Below are 22618 nucleotides of genomic sequence, written 5' to 3' on the forward strand. Positions count from 1 at the left end.
TGCCTCTCCTGCAGCATCGTTGGTCACACAGAATGCGCTGTGCCTCTCCAAATGGCCTGCAGCAGGCTCCAGGATGGGGCTTGGTGGATCCCTGAGGATACTGCTGGACCTCATGGGGCTTTCTTTCTTGTCCAGTGCGGAGAAGACGGCTCTAAACATCTCTTCATAGACTTTGTCTTCTGTCTCCTGGAGCTCCTTCCTCATTTTATGTAGACGACGCATCGTAGCCTCATCATCCTCTGTGCACAGCTGCTTGCGACGCACAGTTTGCTTGGCTGGCCAAGGAATTCCCTGCACCTCCTGGCGGCCTCTTGACCACTTGGGAGTTCTGGAGGAGGTCTTGATGGACCTGTTCTCCCGCAGATAGGGGCCCAGACCAGCCAACAGGTCACTACATGTGTTGTCTCCATGCCCTGCCTGCACCTTGATGAGCTCCTCTGTCTCAGAGTGCTCCAGGTGCTTCCATGACGGCTGGGTTGCAGTGCAGAGCGGCACACCCCGTGCGGCTGGATGGGGTGTTAGGCCATGGCCCTGCCCTGCTGCAGGCCCATGCTGTTTGTGCAGCAGTGGCTGCCACTGACAGGGCCGCCCGTGGGCATTCGCCTCCTGCTGCTGCTTCCACATCTTGGGCGTTTTTTTGCCAGAAACTGGCCAGAATCACCCAGGGAGCTGCTGCGTCTTGAGAAACTGCTGCCTCGAGAGAAGCTGCGGCTTCCTCAGAGAGCTGCTCTCCTGGGAGTGGCCACTGCAGGGTGAGGTAGCCCCAAGATCTGCAACATGGACCCGTGTCACAATGGTCTCTGGGCACGATGTCACTGCGGGTCACAAAGGCCTGGTGGGCATGGCTGCCCATCCCCAGTCCCCGAGGCCTGGCGGTTTCCATGTTGACGCCCCTGGTCAGAGAAGCCTTTTTTAGTCCTCTGCCCTTCATCTTTGCCTACGCTTGTTCTTCTCCCAAAGGTGTGCAGCTCTCTCTTGTCCCACTTTGTGTGCTCTGCCCCCAAACATCCCCAAGAAAGCCCTGTGCCATGCCAAAGTGTGACTCCCACCCAGCCCACCATGTGTCCCTGCCCTGACCCCAGGTAGGCAGATCATCAGAAGGACAAAACCCAATTGAATTTAGTCTGGCCACTACTGTAAAGGAGATGAAAACTCTCTGTTAAAAAAGATTTGGAACACCGGAGCTCTGAGGAAAATTGCCCTTTTTTAATCACCGCGGAGTTGAGGAGAATACAGTCCCAAGGGACGATGAAAAGGCTGAGTTATGGAATGCCTTCTTTGCCTCAGCATTCTACAGTCAGATGGGTTTTCTGGAGGACAAGCAGTGCCCTGAGCTGGCACACAAGGACGGGGAGCAGAGCAGACCAGAGACAGAGGAAGTCGTCAGTGACCTGTGCAGCCACTTGGACGCTGCCAAGTCTGGGGGTCTGGCCCAGAATCTCCCAGGGAGGCTGAGGGAGCCCTTGGAAGAGCTGGCTGAGCCTCTCTCCCATCCTTCATTGTCATCAGCCCTGGCCAGTCGGGGAGGTCCCAGATGAGTGGAGGTGGCAGCGTGACATCCATGTCGAACAAGGGCCACAGGGAGGATGTGGGGAGCTGCAGGCCTGTCAGGCTGATCTCAGGGCCCAGCAAGGTTCTGGAGCAGATGATGGTGAGGGGGATGACAGGGCCCAGAGAGGACAGCTGAGGGATCAGTGTCCCTCAGTGAGCGTGGGTTTAGAAAAGGCAGGACCTGCCTGTGCAACCTGAAGTCCCTTGGGCTGTGGGTGGCTCGCCCCAGTCCTGAGGGGCAAGCAGGGTGTGGAATCTCCCTGGATTTGAGCAAAGCCTTTGATGCCATCTCCCACAGCACAGTCCTGGAAAAGCTGTCAGCCCAGGGCTTGGGCAGGGGCGCTCTTTGCTGGGTTAAGGACTGTCAGGATGGCCACGTGCAGAGAGTGGTGGGGAATGGTGCCGCATCCAGCGGTGTCTGCTCACGAGCTGTGTGCCCTGGGCCCAGTCCTGTTCAGTGTGTGTCCTGTGGGTGTGGGCAAGGGTATGCAGGGTACCCTCAGTAATAACTTAGTGATGACACCAATGTGGGTGGGAGTGTTGATTTTCTGGAGATTAGGACGGCTCTGGAGGCAGATGTAGCATGGCTGGCTGGGAGGTGTGAGGCCAGCGGGGTGAGGTTCAAGGAGAGCAAGGCCTTGGTGCTGCCCTTGTGTCCCAAGAAGCCCCTGCTGTGGCCCAGGCTGGGGGCAGAGTGGCTGGAAATGTGCCCGGCAGGAAAGGCCTTGGGGTGCTGGCTGAGAGTAGCCAAATGTGAGCCGCTGTTTGCCCAAGTTGGCGAGGAGGTGAGTGGCATCCTGGGCTTCTGTGTCAGCACTAATGTGGCCACCAGGACCAGGGGGGTGAGTGTCCCTCTGTGCTGGGCACTGGGGAGGCCACACCTTGACTGGTGTTTCTCGGTTTTGGCACCTTTCGGAAGGCTGTCATTGGAAAGGGTTGCCAAGCACTGAGAGGAGCTGCCCAGGGAGGTGGTGGAGTCACTTCCTCGAGGTGTTTAAGCAAAGACTGGATGTGACACTCAGTCCTCTGGTCTACTTAACAAAGGTGGTGATTGGTCATAGGCTGGACTCAATCTTGGAGGTATTTTCCAGTGTAATCAATTCTGTGATGATTCTATGAAAAATGAACCAAACCCCAGGCAGGCATTTACTTCTCAGAGCTGCCAGTAGCTGTTCTGAGGAATTTCCTTTAGGAAGACTCACAGATGAAATCTGTCAGGAAATCAAATGGGACAAATGAGCTCTTCACTGTAAGTTTACCCATCAGCTGGTGTTTGTGATCTGGCTCCAGCTTTCCTCTCTTGTTCGCAATGGTCGGAGAGGCTGATGAGTTTGGATGTGAACTGATTTCTTTGGGAGCTGCTTGTGGCTATTAAATCATAGACTCAGAGGTGATTGGGGAGACCCTCACTCTTCAACCCTAGTGATGGCATGAGTGATTCTGTGTGGTTCTGTGTGACAGCCCTTTGTCAGAGCAGAGCTGGAGCTGGGGACACACACCTGCCCCAGGTATCCCCATTTTGCTCCACCTGTGCTCTCTCCTGGGTTACACCTGAACCCTGCAAGTGTCAGCTGAGTTTATAACCGTTTCTGAATTGCAGCACCTGCATTCTTGCCTGGCAATATTTGGCAGTAGTGTTTTTGGAAATATTCACACAGCTCTGGGGTGCAGGTGAGTGTTATTTGCTTTGCACAGCTCAAGGAGCAGGTATCCCTCTGCTCACCTTCCCTACAAACACCACAGGGACACGAGCCACCAACTCTTACTGAAATGTTTATTAAGATTGAACTTCGGAACAACAGATTGGAACACAATGTCTCGTGGAGTAGAATATTTCTAAACTGATTTTTTTTCTTTTCTATGCATAAATGAAAAAAAAAAATCAAGATTATACAAAAAGAACAGAAAGTGCAGAACACAATAAAACAGTTCTCATGCAACAATTTTTTAACCTTTAAACAGAAAATAAGCTCAACAGTGTAGAAATAAAAATCATACATACATTATGCCGTCTACGCACTCAAACATTCATCTGTGACATCACTTTTCTTTATCCCTTTTTCCTCATAAAACAACATTATGTGTTTAACACATGCTTATAAACATTGCTAAACTCAGCAAGAGCTATTATAGTGCCCCAACTTAATAAGTTGATAAAAAAGTAGTTGTCATATGGCCAGTTCACAAAGGAACTAAATATTCTTTTTCTTTTTTTTTTTTTTTTTTAATTTTTTCCCCGCTATGAGATGCCTATATGCAGCTTTCTAGTAATACGAGGCATTTAAAATAAGCTGGTCATTTGGCTACTTAAAGGGCTTAGTGTTCATGTTACATCAGACAAAACAAATTCACATTGGGAACTGCCAATTTGTTGAGAGAAAAATCTGAATTTTGGAGTAATTTATTACAATTTGGCTGTCGCTAAGGTCTGAGTAGGTGCACAGTAAATAAGGTGACACTGAGTTTGACTAAATGCTCCCAGAGCTTCACCCCAAACTTTCAAATTTAATAATAAATGTGCCAGAGCAGGTCAAATTGAACTATGCTCTACATTTTCCTTAAGATTTTATCAGGTTGCAAGGGCATCAAAAGCCCTTTAATTACAGCAGATGCTCTCTTTAGGTGGGGATGTATTTTTCCCTCCTGGGCACCCTTTGTACTCCCAGGGGCAAGGGAAGCTGAGGTGGAAATTCAGGTGAAGCTGCTCAGGTTGAGGAACCAAACCAAACTGGTTTTCCAATTTGGAAATTGAAGAAGGTGATTTTAATTTAAACAACAGGAAAACCTGGAACTCCTTAATGAGCAGATCACTGTGTGCAAGTGCCATGCCAGGAAAAGGAATCGAGCCTTTTGTTTTCTAAGGCAGTTTCTGAACTGCTGAGCCTCAAATTCAAACCCCAGTTGGTGTTTGAGATGCTGCAGCTCCTTTGGATGCAACATGACAAAGAGAAAACTTTGGGTAGTTCCACTTTTTCCAAATGACCATTTTGTGACATGCTTTACAAATGTTCACCCTTGTCATTTAAGGAAGGAAAACAGCTAAAGGACTCTCTGGAACCATAAAGTTTCTGCAAAGAAAAATAAAATTTGGTATTTCTTCCACACAGTCATCAATAACATTTCTGTGCAATATTTGGTGTCCATTACATTTATTTGGCCTATTCAAAGGAAACGAGGACAAAACAGCTGCAAAGAAAACCAACTTCTCTTTCACGACAGACACTTGAGATGCCGAAGCTGCTACATGTGCTTGGAATATCATGCAGGAGTTCATTTGTTCATTTAAATAGGATACATATTTATAGCTGAGCTTGTCTTGCATTGGACTAGGATGAGGGAACCCTGGAAGAACTCAGTTGAAAACATAGTGGAGTACAGTGACAGCAACACACAACCACCAAAGGTATTTTGGCCCGAGCAGTGTGTCTGGAAATGTACAAAAACACAGAGGTACAGACACACACACATCCCTAAAAACCCCCAAATCTCAGCACCTGCTTCCTGCACTTCCCTCCTGCCCAGATGTCCCAGCTCTCCCAGGAACAAAGTGTGACATTCTCTACTCATAGCTGTGACCTCAACCTACGTGGCTGTGAGATCTGGCAGCCAGGAAAATCCTGATTTTCATGGTGGATACTGGAGGAAGCCAAGCTCACCCCAGACCAAGGGGAGGGAACATGTTCTTAACAATGGAAGCAAAGGTTTAATGAGGTACCTGGCAAAAAGCACCGTGGTTGCTGCTGTCATTCCAAGTGCTGGGGGGTTCAGATCAGGTGGGAGAGGGATAAGAAAGACTCAGTCCTCGCCTATGAGGAAAACCTCATGCAGCCTGTTCCATCCTGGGGTCTGAGTGCCACCATTAGCATTGATGTGCTGGGAATATTCCAGAGCCTAGAAAAAGGCTCCAAATGAAAGGGGAAAAGGACACTGTGTGTTTCAAGAGCACAAACCTCTGCTGGATTTACTGGCCTCCTCCCTCCTGATGATGAACGACCTCTATCTTTCCACAACAACTCACAGCCAGCCCCAGCAAAACACCATATTTGTGTTATTAAAAGGCTATTTAGGCAATAAATCTCTATGAAAGTCATCAGACTAGCAGGAAGAGAAGCCAAGAGAAACTAAGAAATTATTGCTTCTGGAGTCTGAAATTGCTGTCCACAAACAGCACAGATCTCACGGGACTCGTGGAATAACCCAACAGGGCCAAACCCACACTGAGCCTTTCTGAGGGGTGAAAGTTAAAGCTTCTCTGCTCTCACATGAAACACACAGTATTGTGCTACTTTAATTGTGGCAAAAAAAAAAATCATTTCTGTATGAAAGATAAAGTAAGGGACAGATGAAGAAAAAAATCATCACCCACTCTGCACTGAGCAGTGCTGGGGCTAGAAAGATAACTTTCACATCCAAGGAAAAGCCCTTGGGAGAGCTCAGCAGGTGAAGCCAGTGTGGGGCTTCCCAGGCTGGCCCAAGGACAGGAGGAGATGCTTTGGCTGGGGCTCCCCATGTTAATTCTTCTGGCAACACTACAAAAACTTCAGCACATTTACAATGAATAATTATTTCCTTTGCCTTTACCAGGGAGTGAAATCAGCTTCCTGCTGTGGCAGTGTGCGTATTCCTGCGTTATGAGCCCCATAAACAACTCCAAACACAGATTTTAACATCCAGTTCATAGAAATGGAGCCATGCCAAACACTGTCTATGACAAAAGTGGCCCTGCCCTGCCTTTGCTTGAAGCCTCTGGGTTTGAAATGAAAGGTCCTTCTTCCCTCCTTGCCCTTCTCTGGCTGAGAAGGCTCTATAAACATGGGTGAGCTCACTCCCAAAATGGTTTCATGTTCCCTCTGTGGGATCTCAAGTCAGAGGGAGCTTCAGCCTCTCCACCCCCTCTGCAGCTACTTGGTCAGTGTGACAGTGCAGTCAAAGAGACTTGGCTTAGAAAGTGCAATGTGGAGTAATGGAGATTTGATCCATGCTGGTCCATGGAACCCTTGGGAAGAAGGTAAGGCTGACACAAGTGAGAAGATGTAGGTTTTTAAACTGTTGAAGAACCTTTCCAGCAGTAGAGATTAAAATAAGGAGTACTTGACAGTGGTTATTTAACCAAAAGCAGAATCTTCAATGAGCTTCAAAACTAAAATATTAAAGCCACTTTAAAATGTGTAACTCAGCATGTAACTTACACGAATGCCAGTTCTAGGGTGAAACACAACACTTGTCTCTCACACATGAACATCACCAGAATATACTAAATGTAACTGAGATGATAAAATTCACGGCAGAACTTCTCACAACTGCTGTCTTCAGTAAGGTCTCACACTCTTCAGTAGTATTGCTCCCCTGGCTGAACACAGTTCACAGTACATGTTCTACATAAAAAAATATTCACCATAGAAAAAAATAAAGACTTCCTCAAGACACTGGGAAAAACAAATACAACCCCTAAGTCCTGTGTGATTACATGTACTTCAGTGCTCTGTGATGTCACCAGCCTAGAAACATTGTCACCCTTGATAGCAGAGGCCATAGGCATTGACTGTAAGCCTTCAGAGAAACGCACGGATGCCACCTACAAATACATCCAAACATCCACTTCTCAAAAACATGGACAATTCAAGTAATTCATTAAAAACTGCTTTTCATATTGAAATATAGCTTCTTTGTCTGAATGCCTGGTTTGCAGCATGACTGACACAGGCATTTGCAAGTCCTGGAGGAGGAGTTTGAGGCAGCAGGAATCTCACACCGTGCTGTGTTTGCCTGTCCAGCACATGGATTGATGGCAGCTTGGGGGCCCAAGCCAAAACGAGTCAACAGCATCACAAACATGTCTTACAAATGACAATCGGAAGTTTGTGAAACACAAGTTTCAAAAGTTGCTTTAAATGGCTGCTGGATAATGATCCAAATCTATTTTAAATCAACTTAGCATAACTCTTTCAACCTCTTTCCAGAAAAGTATCTTTGCACTGCAGCTGTGTCCTGAATCACAGAATGGGACATGGAGGATGTGCTGACAACATTGGTACAGCAGCTCAGAACAGCTCTGGCCTACAATTCCTCCAACACAGGGACTGCAACAGCAACATTGGAATTTTAAGGCCTAAAAACTGTTTCTGACACAGATTCTTATACACCCAGACTATGCCATAAAGTGACAGAGGTAGGCCTTGGGTTCTCCTTGTACTGACCCCGTGCCTTTACCTCGGCTGCTGCATTCCCAGCCAGGAGGTTAAAGGATCGTAAAAAGTGCAATTAATCAATGACTTCCTTTCCCTACGGAAGAGAATCCGACGCCCCCTCCCACAGAGCTGACCCCAGAGGTGCCCTTTCTCCACGGCAGCTTCATCCAGAGATGATCAGGTTTAAATGCTGAGAAAACCCCCGAGTTCACCAGCACGTGAAACTCTCAGCTAAAAATTGTCACAGCGTATTCCAACGACATTCAAAAAATGCAGCACTTGTGATAAAGAAACCTATGAGTGCTGGCCACCTCTCCCAGCTGCTGCTCCTTCCACCTACAGCTGACATCCAGCACCCAGTGACACCCTTTCCTGACGAGCAGCAGATTTGGGAGTGGTCGTGAATAGTATGACTAAAAAGAATCCATGGCAGTTTCTTAGAAACTGCAGTAATTGCTTTTTTTTTTTCCTTGAAAATAATTGCAAATAAAAGGAGTCTGCAGTAATTGCACTAACAAAAACATGAAGTCTAAAATTAACGTAGCTGTCAGACCAGTAATATCATGCTCATGAAAAAAATCAATTGATGTCTAAGCATAGTGAAATCTGAAATGTTCAGACAAAAAAATGGCAAGAGACTATAGGTCGAGATAGCTTCCATTTTCTGTTAGTTTAAAAACAGCTGAAAACTTAATTTTTCTAACTGCTAATTGTATACACTGTGAGTTTCATGCAGATTAATAAAACTTATTTGAAATCTAAATGTATTCTTAATAAAAAAGTGTTCAGAAATGATGTTTCTAAGTTGTAGAGAAAGCAATTAGCATCAGAGCCACCTGCTCAAACCTAGAGGAAGGACTACAGAATTTAATTTACATTTTTGCACGAAACTGCCTCTTCTTCTGCAAATTTTTGCTAAAAGTAGTGAAGGTCCTAATTTGCTTTCCTGGAAAAAAAAAAATCCACAACAAAAGTTCTTGATCCTGCACCTGCACTCCTTGGAATGTGGGTGAACAAGCGTCGGCGGCCTCACACGGCCGACTCGCCCTCCGGCTCCGCTGCCGCGGCTCCTTTGCGCGTCAGCTTCAGCACCGTCGGCTTCTCCGCGCCCGCGCCGCTGCCCTCGGCTTTCTCTGGGGGCCCCAGTCCCTTCGGCTCTTCCTTTGGCTCTTCATTGACTTCAGGGTAAATCACCAAGAAAGTCGCTGTCAAAAAACCCAGGAAGGATCCCACCGAAGCCACCATGGGGATGACTCTGACCGTGCCGACCATGTCCACCACGCCGCCGAGCGCGGAGGCCACCAGGATCTGGGAGATGTAAACCTGACACGACAGGATGGCGCAGTCGATGCCAAACCCTCGCTTCGAATTCCCAGGGCTGTGGTGAATGTACTGCAAAAAGACAAGAAACGTGGTAGGAGATAGAACAATAGATGAAACCAATACTTAAACACCAGAACTTTCCTCAAATTTCTCAGCCCCATGGTCAACTTCACATCATCTTTGTGCAGCACCATGACACAACTCCAGAGCAAGAGTCTCCTTATCTGCTCATCAACAGCCTCCTCAGGCCCCTGCAGCACAAGGCAGGTATTGACAGGGTCACTTCTAGTCCACATCACCTCCAAGATTAGGTTTTGTAAAAATAATTTTACATGAAACATTTGGTGTTACATGAAACATTAATTCTATGATCATAGCAAGGAATCTCCGTCCCAGTCACAATTCAGGAACTTGTAATAAAAGTTCCTCCTGTAATTTGTAATCCAAATGGAACAGTGGAATGACGCTGTTGGGAAGTAAAATCGTCCTTGTTTCCAGCAGAATTGTTTTGCTTTATGCATCTCCAAAATTACAGCTGCATTTCCAGACTCACTTCAAAATCTAAGACTGTGAAAAACCTGAGTAACACTACCATACCACATCAAGACAGGAGTAACAACTAGATATATAGTACATATTGACTCCAATAATAATTTAAGTTCTCTTCATCTGCCATGCACACCCAGATTGTTTTATACCTCAGCATAGGAAAAGGCAGTCATGACCCCCTCTAAGCCAACTCAATGCCAAGACTATCTAATTTCAGCACCAGCTTCTGCTATTTACTATCCATTCAAGCTTTAGTACAGATCCCAACCAATAATAGGATTTAACAAATCTATTTTGCCACTATGATCTTTAGAGAAACATGGATGTTCTGCCTTGATTCACATATATACTCCTAATATTTCACACACCTGTTTTATCTCATGGTATTGTCCCAAAAGCGCATAGGGGCAGTAGGAGATGCTCATGGAGACTATTCCCATCGTGCTGATCATTATCATGGTGACGTACACGTTGGGGAACATGGCCATCACTGCAGTGCCAAGGGAAAAACCCAGCGTGCCCAGGATGTAGATCACTTTTATGCTAAGGTCGTAGTTGTCCAAGTATTTCTGCAATAAGGCTGCAGAGATAAAGAATAAAACAGGAATCAGAATGGTTTGAGTTGGAAGGGGCCTTAAAGACCATACAGTTGCAACCACCCCTGCAACAGGTTGTTGAAGGAACAGGTTGAAGGAACACCTTCTACTATCCCAGGTTGCCCCAAGCCCATCCAACCTGGACCTGAACTCTTTCAGGGATGGAGCAACCACAGCTTCTCTTGGCAACCTGTGCCAGGCCTCACCACCCTCACAGGGAAGAATTTTTTCCCAGTAACCAATCTAAATCCACTTTTTTCAGTTTGAAGCCATTTCCCCTTAGATATCAGTTTACTCACTAAAATTTTTGTGGTTGATGTGGCAATGGCAGCCCTATATCCTGTTTAGGAGGTGGATGCTCATATTTGGGCTGTCTGACCAGCACAGCCCAGCTCTCACTGGGAACAGGATGTGTTCCTGCTTCAGAAAGAGCCCGTCCCCACAGTACTGAGCTGAGCAGACATGCCTGCTATGTGCTGCAAAAGACAGAATTTACCTTTGGCAAAAACTCTCAATTTCAGAGCCTATTGCAAGCGCAAATTATCTGCAGAATGACTTTCAGAAATACATATTTATAATTTTGATTTAAAAACAGTCTTTGAAAGAACCCTCTTGCATATGCTTAAATCTTCTACCAAGCATGATTTTAGTTTCCTGAAGGCTTGTTAAATGCCACTCGATATCCTTTGATTTAATTTTGTGCTTTATGCCACTTAACCATCTGCTCATATTTCCACCTCTACATTTGGAGGACCTTTTTAATATTGATTCTTGAAGAAGCCCTTCCCCTTATGACCACAAGAAATGCTTTTCCAAAATATCCTTTACCTCAAACAAGGAGGTGGGTGCCAATTGAAGCAACACTATTTCAGGAGGGCAAAGAGTTGGATGATCTTTGTGGGTCCCTTTCAACACAGAATATTCCATAATTCACTTTTACCTTAGAAATACATGCATGAGGTGCATTCCACTGTGTGACTGCACAGTCTCTTACCTGAACACACAGCAGCAGTAGCAGCATAAATCACTAGCCCCCAGCATCCCATCTGAACCCCAGCATTGTAGGCATGCAGCTCAGTTGAGTTTGAAGGGGCCTGCAACAGACACAAACAGCAACACCACTTTGCTGTATTGAGCACATCTCAGAAACGAGGGACTCTGAGCAGGTCTGCCCATGGAAACTGCTCTCCTACCTTTGGATCGCCCTGGAAGATGACCTGTCCCATGAAATCCGTATAGAACACAGCTTCAGCAATGATGGAAAACCAAGTCAGGAGGTGGCAGACGCACAGCCTCAGCAGCTCCTTGGGCATCTTTAGCATCGACAGCCACAAGAGTCTGACGGTGGTTTCGGTCTCCCCCTCTTCGCTCTCCGTGTCCCCGCTGGAGTTGGTGGTGCCGCTCTGGTTGCGGTGCCGGCAGCGCTGCCGCTGCCGTTTCTGCATGTCGTAGATGTCGTTCATGCTGCGCGAGGACTTGATCAGGACGATGGCGTTGGCCCGGCGGAAGCGGTACCGGTGGGAGCCGATCTTGCCGTAGTACGAGAAGGTGTAGGACGGCTGCCGGTAGAACATGTGCCTGCGCCGCCGCATGGAGTTGGAAGTGCTGGATTGCTTCATGCCTATTCTGGCGTGGCCGTTGAGGAACTCTTTTGGTAGGGAGCCGTTGATGTTTGGGACTTTATCTTCATTTAAACGATTATCAAGCAACATTTCCTCCTCCTTCTCATTCTCCCTGAGGAAAGCAGACAGGTGGTTGAGCTTGGACTTCATGATCTCCTGGCTCGTGTTGTGGGGAGTGTTTGGATATGAAGCATCCTGAAAAATGGAGGGTTCGATGTCATGCAGGAAAAGCAGCTCCGATTCAATTTCCAATGTGGCATCAGGCATGTGCAGAACTGAGTCACTCTTGCTTCTCACAATGTTCACCTCAAGGAACTCCATATTGAGGTCATGCTCCGACTGAACCTCATCATGGAACATGGAAGCTCCATACGGCTCTTCCTCACTAATTACATTCAGCCGATTCAGAGGGTGGAGACTGCCACTGAATTTGGCACTGGAAAGTGTGTCTCCTTCATCATCGATCCTGTCCTGCTGAGGGTTATATTGCTCTTCTTCAATGCTAAAAAGGTGGAGAGCAACGGAGACAGAGAAAATAATGGCTGCAAAGAAAAAAAGGACTTGCTCTTGAGATTTAAAAATGCTACCCAAGAAGGTCTGTGTCCAGTCCAGCCCTCCTAACATATAACCAATTGCTCCTCCAAGACCTGTGGAAGAAAAAAAATGAGAAGTGAGTTCAGGAAAAATCAATTCAGCCACAACCTGGTCTTCAGGAAGAATGAACAGCTGCCAAAAACATCTCAGCTAATTCCCTACCAGCTGAAAATGCATGGATGTTCAGGGCCATGTCTTGTTCTTCGCTGTCCACCACATCCAACAAATAGGCCCGAATTGGCCCTTCGGTTGCATCGGCGCAGAAGTCCAACACCACAACCCCAAGCACCGTGAGAACTATTCCAATGGGCTGCTTGTCTGGGACATCACCAATAGCCAGACCTGGGGAGAAATGGGAGAGGTACCTGAGCATCTTATTTAAAAAGGGCAAACCCCTAAGAACAAGCTCAACACCTTAAGAGAGAGGTGGCCAACACGTTCACTGCAAACACTTCTTTATGGAGCAAAATGGCAATTTCAGCTCTTTGGCACAGCATCATGGAAGGTCTGGGACATGGATGGTTTTTATGTTCTTAAGACTGACATTTATCAAAATGTTATTTTATAAAGCATCTCTTACACCTCTGGGAACAGTGGATATTATTTGTATTCCTCCCATGTATTTTCCATCAGATGCTGAAGGCTGTTTTTATAAAAGACAGCCATGGTGGGAGAGGAAAGCATCCAAAATGACATATTTCATCTGTCAGATACATCCACAGGTAACTGCACTGCTGGCAGCATTCCTCAAACAACATTTAATGTGCAATAGTTGCAGGACACCAGGATAAAGTGAAATTTAACTCCTTCATCACACCCTTTGCTTTTCTTAAGCATTCTTATTTTCTAGACAGTTTTTTTTGAGCAAAACTTTTAAGGATGAAGCAACATGGATGTATTTTGCATTGCAAAAAGCATCAGTCAGCTTCTGTTGACAGCATGAGATGAAATGCTTTTTGTCTACAGAGTAGAAAGGCAGCATTAGTGCAGAGCTGGATAATTTGTCATGAGATGAACCAGTGACAAAAGCACAAATTACTCGAATCACAGAGATTTAGAAGTTACGCAGGCGAGGCTGATAAACCATTAGTATAACTGATTAAAATGTCTGTGGAAGGAGATGAACTGGTTAAGGCACCAAAAATCATCTAAATCTCAAGCACTCATTCCTGCATATTGAATCCTCATTTATACCAAGCTAAAGAAGTTTGTAAGTCTTCTACATTCAGCTGAACCCCACAGCAGAAAACACCAACACTGCTTTAGATCTGCTGGAAACCTGAACAGGGCAGGAGAGAACAGGAGCTGGGTAAGGTGTTCTCCTGGGACATGGCTGTACCATGATCAGTTCCCCTCCCTGTGACTCCTACTGCCAGAGGCCATGTTATGAAAGAGGGTCTGATACAGTTTTTGCAGCATCTCCTGTTGTTCCAAATTGCAATCAGGATTGCAAGTAACTAGAGATTGAGGATAGGAAAGAGAAGAAGAAAAATTGACAATATTTTGTCCTGATTTGGTAGAAGGCTTCAAAATCGGCCTATAAACTGAGCCTGAGGTTTGCTTGACAGTATCAATGGCTTCTGATCTAAACTACTATATGGAACTGAGAGCTTCTTATGACTGAACATCTTGTAAGAGGGTTGCAGTCTAACATCCTGCAAACATCTGGAGGAAGAGGAATAATTCTTGGAGACACAACAACTAAATACAATTGATGACAACTAAATACAATTGATATCAAACCATACAGTCACCCCAGGACAATGCCTTATGATAACAATTCAAATAAATAATATTTATTGTTTTGGATAAATTAAAAAAGCACAAACTAAATGTCATCTACTTGAACAGTTTGTCCACTGCACTTTGCAGAGAACTGAAGCCTTTAGAACTGAATGCCATACTGGCATTCCAGTATGGCTTTAACAGACTGAGCCAAGGCAACATTCCACTCATTTCCCTCAATTAGTAGACCTGTTTCACAATAGAACTGCATCTAACCCCAAAAAAGAGAGCCAATAGGATGTTATTAGGTGCTAAGTTCCTTTTGTTTGCATCGGTTGAATAATTTTGTAAACATTTTCCTACGTGTACTTGCTGTCACCTCTCCTACAATAAATTTACAAAGAGATTGTAGATTAAATTCGTAGTAAACTATGTTCAAGGGAAACTATTTTTACCAGGTTTGATGGGGGCTCAGGAAAAATTATGTTCCCACATAGTTTTTGATAAACAAATATTAACTGTGTTCTGGACTTTTTCAATACCGGGTCTAAGAAAAGCACAAGAAAAAGTGAAAAGATAATTTTTGAAATAATGCTGGAAACAGGATGTGTTGCCAGATATGCATTAAAGGGAAAATGGATCACAACAGGAAACATTTCCCTGTGAACAGGTTGCTACAATTTTCCCATGTCAAGGATCGACCAAATTCGTCTCAGCGAGTGCAAACATTATGCTGGCAACCATTGTATTAATAACATTGTTATTAATACCAGTTACAGCTACCACTGCACAATGCTCAGCACACTGCTGTAACTCTGAGTTCATATAATAACAGGCAAGATGGACAGAGCTCAAGTGCAGGATTGTGGAGATTTCTAATGATTTTAACATTAAATATGAGGTAAACCAAGTGCAGAACATTATCTTTACTTCCTGCATTAAAATCTCAAAGCAGGTACATTAGCAGGGGATGCATATAGGGGATTTCCTTGTTATTTACCTATCACAGAGCCATTAAGGAAAAGTGCAACTCCAAAGAGGACACCAATGCAGAGAGCAAGGATAAAAGGCCGCCGGCGGCCCCAGCTCAGCGTGCAGCGGTCACTGGCCGAACCTATGAGGGGAGTGAAGATCAAGCCCAGGATAGGGCTGAGGAACCAAGTGAGGCTGTAGTATTGTTCAGGAAGACCTAAAACAAAGACAAAAATGACAGAAAGGTTATGTGGTACACACCAAACATCGCACTCTATACATGAAGTTTTGTTACAGCATTGAAAATGTTAAATTTAGGATAATTTACCTACAGTGAATTCTTCCCAACTTAAAAACTCATTTAAGATTCTTTAGCAATGGTTAAAAAAAAAAAATCTAAGGAAAGCACAGATTGTTTACCTGTCAAATACCTGGGCAATAAGAAGGTAACAATTGCAGTATTTCTGCTACTGAGCCCTCTATTGATTTGTGGAACTTAAACCCAAAGATTTTAGGATGCCTGGAAGCTGCCTGACTGTCACACACAGCTCCCCTGCTCGACAAAGATTCAAAATTAAACATTAGTGGTGCTGCTTTCATCTAAGACCACCCCCACAAAAGAGTTTTTAAAGATTTAATGGTCTGAGAGTGAAGGACAGAATTTGAATGTCTTATGAAATGTCCCATTTCTAAGCACAAAAATGTTTACTTACAAAAATGAACAACAGTTCATTGCTAACAACAATTAGCAATTATTCATCAGCTTAGATAAATCTAAGGTTTGCTCATCCCCACTTTGCTTTCTTGAAGAACAGAGATGACTATAGGATCAGATAGGAAAAAGTTAAAATCTACTACATAGCACTTACTAGAAAAACAACTTGCTAGAAATAATAATTTCTGGAGAAGAAAGCTCCCAAGCCCTGCTCTGCACATCCCAGCACGGAGCAGTGGCCTGCAGGTGGCAGACTGGCCACAGCAGCAGCCACGCCGGCCCCTCTGGGACCTGCCTCCCGCTCGTTTATCAGCACAGGGCAGGTAACACTCCGACACAGGTCTCAGAATAACGTTAAAAACAAAACAATCTATTTCTTGCAGTGCAACTGATGCCAACACAGAAAAACTCAGTGTCTTTTTCCCAGGAAGGAAAACCATTTATTATCCAAATCCATATTTGGTGAGCGCGAGCAGCATTTGACCTTTGCTGGCGAGATCAACCTGTACCTTGTGTTCCCTGTTCAGCACACTGAGGCGTCCATTACCAAGCAGGATTATACCAATCCCTGCCCAAAATAGCCTCTGATACAAATTTGGAAGTCTAATCTGCTGCTGTTTAAAGTAGCACCAAATCTTGACTAGAAACACTGACTTCTTCCATGAGACAGATCAGATTTTCCCAAGAGTGTTGCACACTCTGTGGTGATACAGAGATTATATTTTGGAAAACAAGCTATTTTTTGGCATAAATAATAAATTTCATCATCAGGATTCAAAATCCAGGTCTGAGGCCAAGGTCTGTGTGATTTGACCCAACTTTGGCTAATGAACAAGCTAACAGTGACAGCTGCCCTAATGAGTCCGGAGTTATTGGAAGGGGCCTGCCCCTGCTGAAACTTCCCAACCTGTGTTTGCCACGAACCTCGTGCCACAGGGAATGGCATCGTGGTTCAGCCACCTTTCCTTGTTACAGGAAGCTGCAGGCCTGCACTGAGGCCAATACTCCATATGAGTACTTACCATGGAACTGTTGATTCCTTTTGCACAGGATTTAGGCCCTTAGGAAAGGGCTGTTTGTACAGGTGGCACTGTGTTCACATCATGATTCAAATTGCTATCTCCTGCCTAGCTTTTGGTGATGCCTTGGCTGGCATGGAATTATTAGCTGACACATAACTGTGTGTGTTCGCATATTAGACCTAAAGCACTTGTTCAAGAAGTCACAGTGCCTCCAGATCTGCAGCATTTATTTCCACCATCCAGCTTCTCTTCATGAACACTATCCTCATCAAAGATGCAAGTCAGGAAGTCAGCAATTCAAGCAGAAGTGCAAGGAAAACTTCTATCTCCCCGTGTTTTAACACTCCCTTTAACTTCACCAGGTTCAACAGCTTCCCAAACACACAAGCAGGTTCAGGCTTAACACCTCATGTTTAACTGACACCTCACCTGCTCAAAGATGTTGACACTTATCAGTGCCTGAGCTGGCTTAATGATGGGGAAGAGGAAACATTTAGTTCAAGGCAAGTAAAACGAATGGCTAGGCATAATTAATTTAGGGTGAATGATTTTTCTGCAGGACACAGAAAAAATGGCAATGCATAAATACTCATCCCATTTAGCCTGCACAGAGCCATCCTGGGAGCAGTGGTTAAGCACCCAAGGTCGCTACTGTGTGAGGCCAAGTCCCTGCAGAGTCTGCTTCAAACACAGTGAGAGGCTGCAGCTTAACCAGTGTCATGGATCTTTACTGCAGTGATCACCAACATCTGGAATAACTTGATGGCGTTTCACTGCATGAGAGCTGTGTGTTGAAAGCAGACATTTCTTTTCTGAATTATGTTGTGACTTGTGAGTTATGAGCTGGGACGTCTCAATCGAGCTCATCCATCAGTAAACACTTGTGAGACGCTGGGACGGTTTTGCAGTAAATCATAGAGAGATGTTAAATAAACACAGAGGTGAAGGCTGGCAAGAGCTCTGTCATCAGCCTAACAAGCCTCATCACATCTTATGTGAATAAACAACCAAACAGACATGTTTAAGTAAAAGTGACACAGAGAGATTCTCTTCTAATAATCCAACATACTTTGAGACAAACAATTTGTTTTAATGGAGACAGTGAGCAGAAACAACAAGGAAACACTGGTAGATCAGGGGATCAGGGACACCAAGGGTTGGCACAGCTCACTGTCCCTCTGTCCTTGAGGCCACCACTTTGTCTCCAGTCTGCAATGACACTTCTCTGTGGTGTCTTAACCAAAAAAAGTTCTGGAAACTCACAAACCATTTGAAATGATGATTTGAAATTATTTCTGCAGAGAACTAAAAACTGTTTACAAATATTTCTCCTTCACTGTAAAACCTGCACATTTCTGAACTGGACGGACAGGTGTTTTTAATGCTTTATAGCCACAGCTAACTGTCATTAAAATGTCCTAAAATTATTTTAAAAACATTCAGTACCTGACTTCAAGTACTTTCAAGATCAACTTTGCATATAATAACTCAAAATCAGATTAAGGTCTGGTTTGATTTTACAGGTCAATAAAAGGAAGGAATAAAGGTTTTTTACCCAACCTTTGATGCATGACTAAAATTAATGAGTTTTATCTTTCCATGTGTGAGTCAGAGGAGAGAGACTGAAATGCTTTCTTGGGAAGAATTTATTTTTACTTATAGCAAAGGGTGATCTTCCTAACATCTAAGTACTATAAATAAAAGCCTAAATCTAAATATTTACAGTGAAAATGGCTTACTTTGCAGAAGACATGAATCTCAGTGATTTCAGAACAGAGCCATGGATGTAGCTTTTATGGAAGGGTAAAAAGGACACTTGAAACCCCAAGAACATTATGTTTCAAGATTCTTTTTCAGAAAAAACACTATGATTTTTTTTTATTGAACTACTCATTAGCAGCCAAAATATCTATCTTTAGAAAAAGAAGCCACGATAGAAATCTATACAAGAATTAAAAGCCCTATGCCAAGAAAAATGGAAGAATTTCTAAAAAGCTTTGAGTGCTCCCCCAAGTAAACAGGAAAGGGATAACTTTCAAGTGAAACACAAGCCATTCCCATAGATTGGGTAATGGCAGGAATCTCTGACATGAGCACAACCTGCTTTCTCTCTTGCTGGAGAAGCCATGCCATGGGACTGCTTCCATAAGCTAAATGGCAGGGCCCTGATAAATTGCATTCCAAGAGTAAGCCAATAGTTTATAAAGTCATTCTGTGTGTTTTACATACAGTTATGCAAAATTCCAAACTGTTACCATTTATTAAGTGATGTGCATGGCTTTACTGTAAGTATGTTAACTGTGAGTTTGTCACATCAGAATGTAGTTGGTTACTCAAGTGGAAAACAAATGAGTGGGGTTAGAGAAGACTCCTGCTGGGAAGTGGGTGCACATGAAAACTAAAATCAGTACAGGAAAAAATTAATCTGCTGTTGGGAGAATTTCCTCCTCAGCCTGACAGACTCTTCACCTGAGCAACACAGGCAGACAGAGCAATCATTGTAGCAATAGGCAGGAAAGTGAATTATCCAGAGTTTCCTTTGGTGTTTGCTTTCTAGATCTGAAATTTGAGATGTATAATTGATAAACTCAGTCTGCCCAGTGAACCAAAACTCTGAAGAGCTCTAGTGCCCAGAAGGGTCTTCTCTCTCTGTACAGATTTAGGTGTCATCTCTAATGTCTGTGCTGAGCATTGTTACTGGGAAATCCCACTTTTGTAAAGCTCACAGCCATGTTTCTACTGCGAGTTTTCCAGGAAAGAGCTTTCTGAGGCACTGAGCACAACCTCCACTGTCCCATGAAGTTAGACTTCAAAAGGTACCTCACAGATGTTCTTCCTAAAATTCACCCTTCATGCTGGCAGAGTCTGCAGGACCTTCATCATTTCAACAGTAGCTTTCTTTAGTGCTAGACATTTTTATATAAATGAGAACATTCCAGACAGACAAGGACAACTCCAACCCTGAAATACTATTCTTCCCTTAAAAGTGGCTGCTCCAGTTTCAGTATCTTTCATATCTGCAGACATGATATGCGTATTTAGGTTGGCGTGTGTGATTTGGCAGGAGAAGCAAAAAAAAAAAAAAGACTGAAAATAGAAATTATTTAAGAAATTGTGTGTGTATATGTGTGTGTGTCTGTGTTTAAACAACAGAAACCCCCCTTTCCATAAGTTTTCTGCCTCAGATGAATGACCTCCAAATACAAAACTTTTTAAGTTCTGTCTGCAAGGCTGTTACAAAGTTGAAGAAGGTAATTGCATATCCTAATGGTTCATTTCTCTGTATATGTATGCTGCTAAACCTACAGAATGTCACCATTTTATGCAATATTTTAAAATGGGAAGACGGTTCAGAAGGCAGCTGAGGCAGCAAAGACAACAATAAGCAGAAAAGTAGAGACAGAAGGAATGTTTTGACACCAAGAATTTCCTTCTGACACCCCCATCAGTGGCAAGGACTCAGCTGGGGGGGTGTATTTTAAATAAACTTGGCTATGGTTATGTGCTGGGCCAGCAGCCCTGCAGCATCCAGTCTCTGACGTGCACAACAGATGCACGGATGCTGGCTTGGACTGGATTTCAAGGCAGCACAGCCATGAGATTGTCATCCATTTGACAGCCTGTCCATAACCTCTTGCAGCCAGAAGTGAAATGTCCCAACTGCTGAGAGCTGCTGTATCCCCCTAGAACAGGCCACAGCTCAGCTGGGACTGATTTTGTATGGCCAGGAGTGGTTCCACGCAGCACATGCCTTTACCAGAGGCTGCTGAGACACACATGCAGGCTCAAAGGCCAAAGCAGCTGCATCCCATTACCAATTTAATGCTGTTCCTCTATTTTGTCTGTAATTTTCCACCTCCACACTTGCCTTGCCAGGTAGCAGCTCTTACAGCAAACTGCCATCCAGCAACTTGGAAAAGCAGACTGGTGGCCTCACCGGGGGAAAATAATAACTGGAGGATTATTATTTAGCCTTTTACTGACAGCTAATCTGAGGAAACACTGAGGAGGGAAAAAACATATTGGATAAACAAGGTTAGTATTTGTGGCGTGAACTGAATGTGGAGCAGGTCACGAGGCAGACTCAGAAGTCTCATACAAATCAGTGAGAAAAAGGAGCAAAACACAACAACAGCTTCTGTTAGGAGCGACGACTGCCACTGAGACCCTTGTAATATGGCATTTCCCAGCCAGCTACAAACAAACAGGACACTGGCTTCTAGTAAATAAGGGTTTGTTTTTTCCCAGACAAAAAAAGTGCCCAACAATAGTGGGACCAGCACTGCTCACGGTTCACAGGAAATGCTCACTGTGTCACCATCAGTCTAAGGGCTGCGTGAGGTCACGAGTTACATGGAAGAAAGATTAAGTCACATACAGCAGTTTCTATTCAAAATCTCTTTTTGATAAGTTCTATTGGGGGAAAAATAGTTCTTTATAAGCTTAACAATAAGATCTGATATGGGAATAGGATGCTATGGTCCTATTTTCATTTGTTAGAAATCATCACCTAGAGACTTGTTTATACACTTTACATAAACACCATACAAATTTCTGAATGAACACAAGACGCTGTCATGCTCTGCAAATGCTTTCTATTCCACAATTTCATCCTTGTTGAAAATACTGTGTGCTGCTAAAAATATTTCACATTGATTTGTTTAAAATTACATTGCTTATACAATTGCTTTGTTTAGACTATTTTTAAGGAGTGCACCAAGCAGAACCAATCCTTGTCAAAAAGCTGTGGAAAAGTTGAATTCTGGTATTTGTTTTTCATCTTATACATAAAAATTATAGGAACTACTACAAACTGAAGCAGTTTAGGTTTGGAGGATCTATATGAGGAGCAGGAGTTTCAGAACAATTTCATAAATTCAGCCAAATATGCATTCCCTTATATTTAAAGTGAAAATACAGGCTTGCCACACATTTGTGTTGCCCAGAGAAACTGCAAACAAGCTGCAGTGCCTGTTTTGACACCATGAAACTTTGACCATATAGTCTTTGCTTAATTCTATCTACCTTCAGATTTTAGAACTTTTAATGGCTTAGAGTGGGACCCTGAGCTGTCAGAGAAACCATACCTGAGCCAACATATGTTGAACCATTGCACTGGAACAGGCCTGACTGGTGGTCTGAGCACTAGTGATCTACAGTCAGCACTTGTACACAGAGTTTGTTGCACCCATGAGAAACCACATTCTAACTTCTGGATTGAAACAGAAACTCTGACCAACAGGGAAGGGCTAAAAAAAAGCAAAGTAATTTCTCCTGGTGCCCATTACCATGATCTGAGCAGCGAGAGTACAAGCTTTTAAGAAGGAAATAATTTTAAGTACTTCTTGAAATCAGATCTGGCAGCACATGAGACGAGACAGCCTCTAATTTGCAGCCCTAATGCAGCAGTATCCTACAGCTGCTGGGGTGAGAAGAAATGAAGCTTATACAGGACTTGATTTTTAGATGAAAAGTTTGCTTTTCATTCAAAGACTCCTGCCCAGCCTGTATAAGGTACTTGCTCAAGCCAAACACTTGTTCAGAACCTGCTTGGAAGAAGCAGCAAATAGAACAACACTGGTGAAAAATTGACCAATACTTGTGATCACAGGGCTCAGTTCAGTTGCAAGAGAGCAGGTGGAAGAAGTCAGAACAAAACTGTGAAGTTTTTCATTACTGCTTAGCTTCCTACATTAAATTGATTGCCCAGCAAGCTGTCAGGCACCTTGATTCGCTCAGTGTCTCAGGAACAACCTACCGC

The 22618-nt window shown here is 44.1% G+C and overlaps 1 protein-coding gene across 3 annotated transcripts in view; it reads right to left on the reverse strand.

Annotated features, from left to right (window-relative positions):
• Positions 1-3311: 3311 nt before the first annotated feature.
• SLC45A4 (solute carrier family 45 member 4) overlaps positions 3312-22618 on the reverse strand; it is an 84516-nt gene continuing 65209 nt past the window's right edge. For all 3 annotated transcript variants that reach the window (XM_030266774.4, XM_012572121.5, XM_030266773.4), the window contains exons 3-8: positions 15149-15337; positions 12586-12765; positions 11401-12476; positions 11202-11301; positions 9980-10191; positions 3312-9131 (exon numbers count right to left, since the gene is read on the reverse strand). In XM_030266774.4, coding sequence (XP_030122634.4) covers positions 8769-9131; positions 9980-10191; positions 11202-11301; positions 11401-12476; positions 12586-12765; positions 15149-15337 — 2120 coding nt within the window. In that variant the 3' untranslated portion in view covers positions 3312-8768. The remainder of the gene's footprint in view (positions 9132-9979; positions 10192-11201; positions 11302-11400; positions 12477-12585; positions 12766-15148; positions 15338-22618) is intronic.

This window comes from Taeniopygia guttata, chromosome 2, assembly GCF_048771995.1.
Source record: "Taeniopygia guttata chromosome 2, bTaeGut7.mat, whole genome shotgun sequence".
Taxonomy (NCBI): domain Eukaryota; kingdom Metazoa; phylum Chordata; class Aves; order Passeriformes; family Estrildidae; genus Taeniopygia; species Taeniopygia guttata.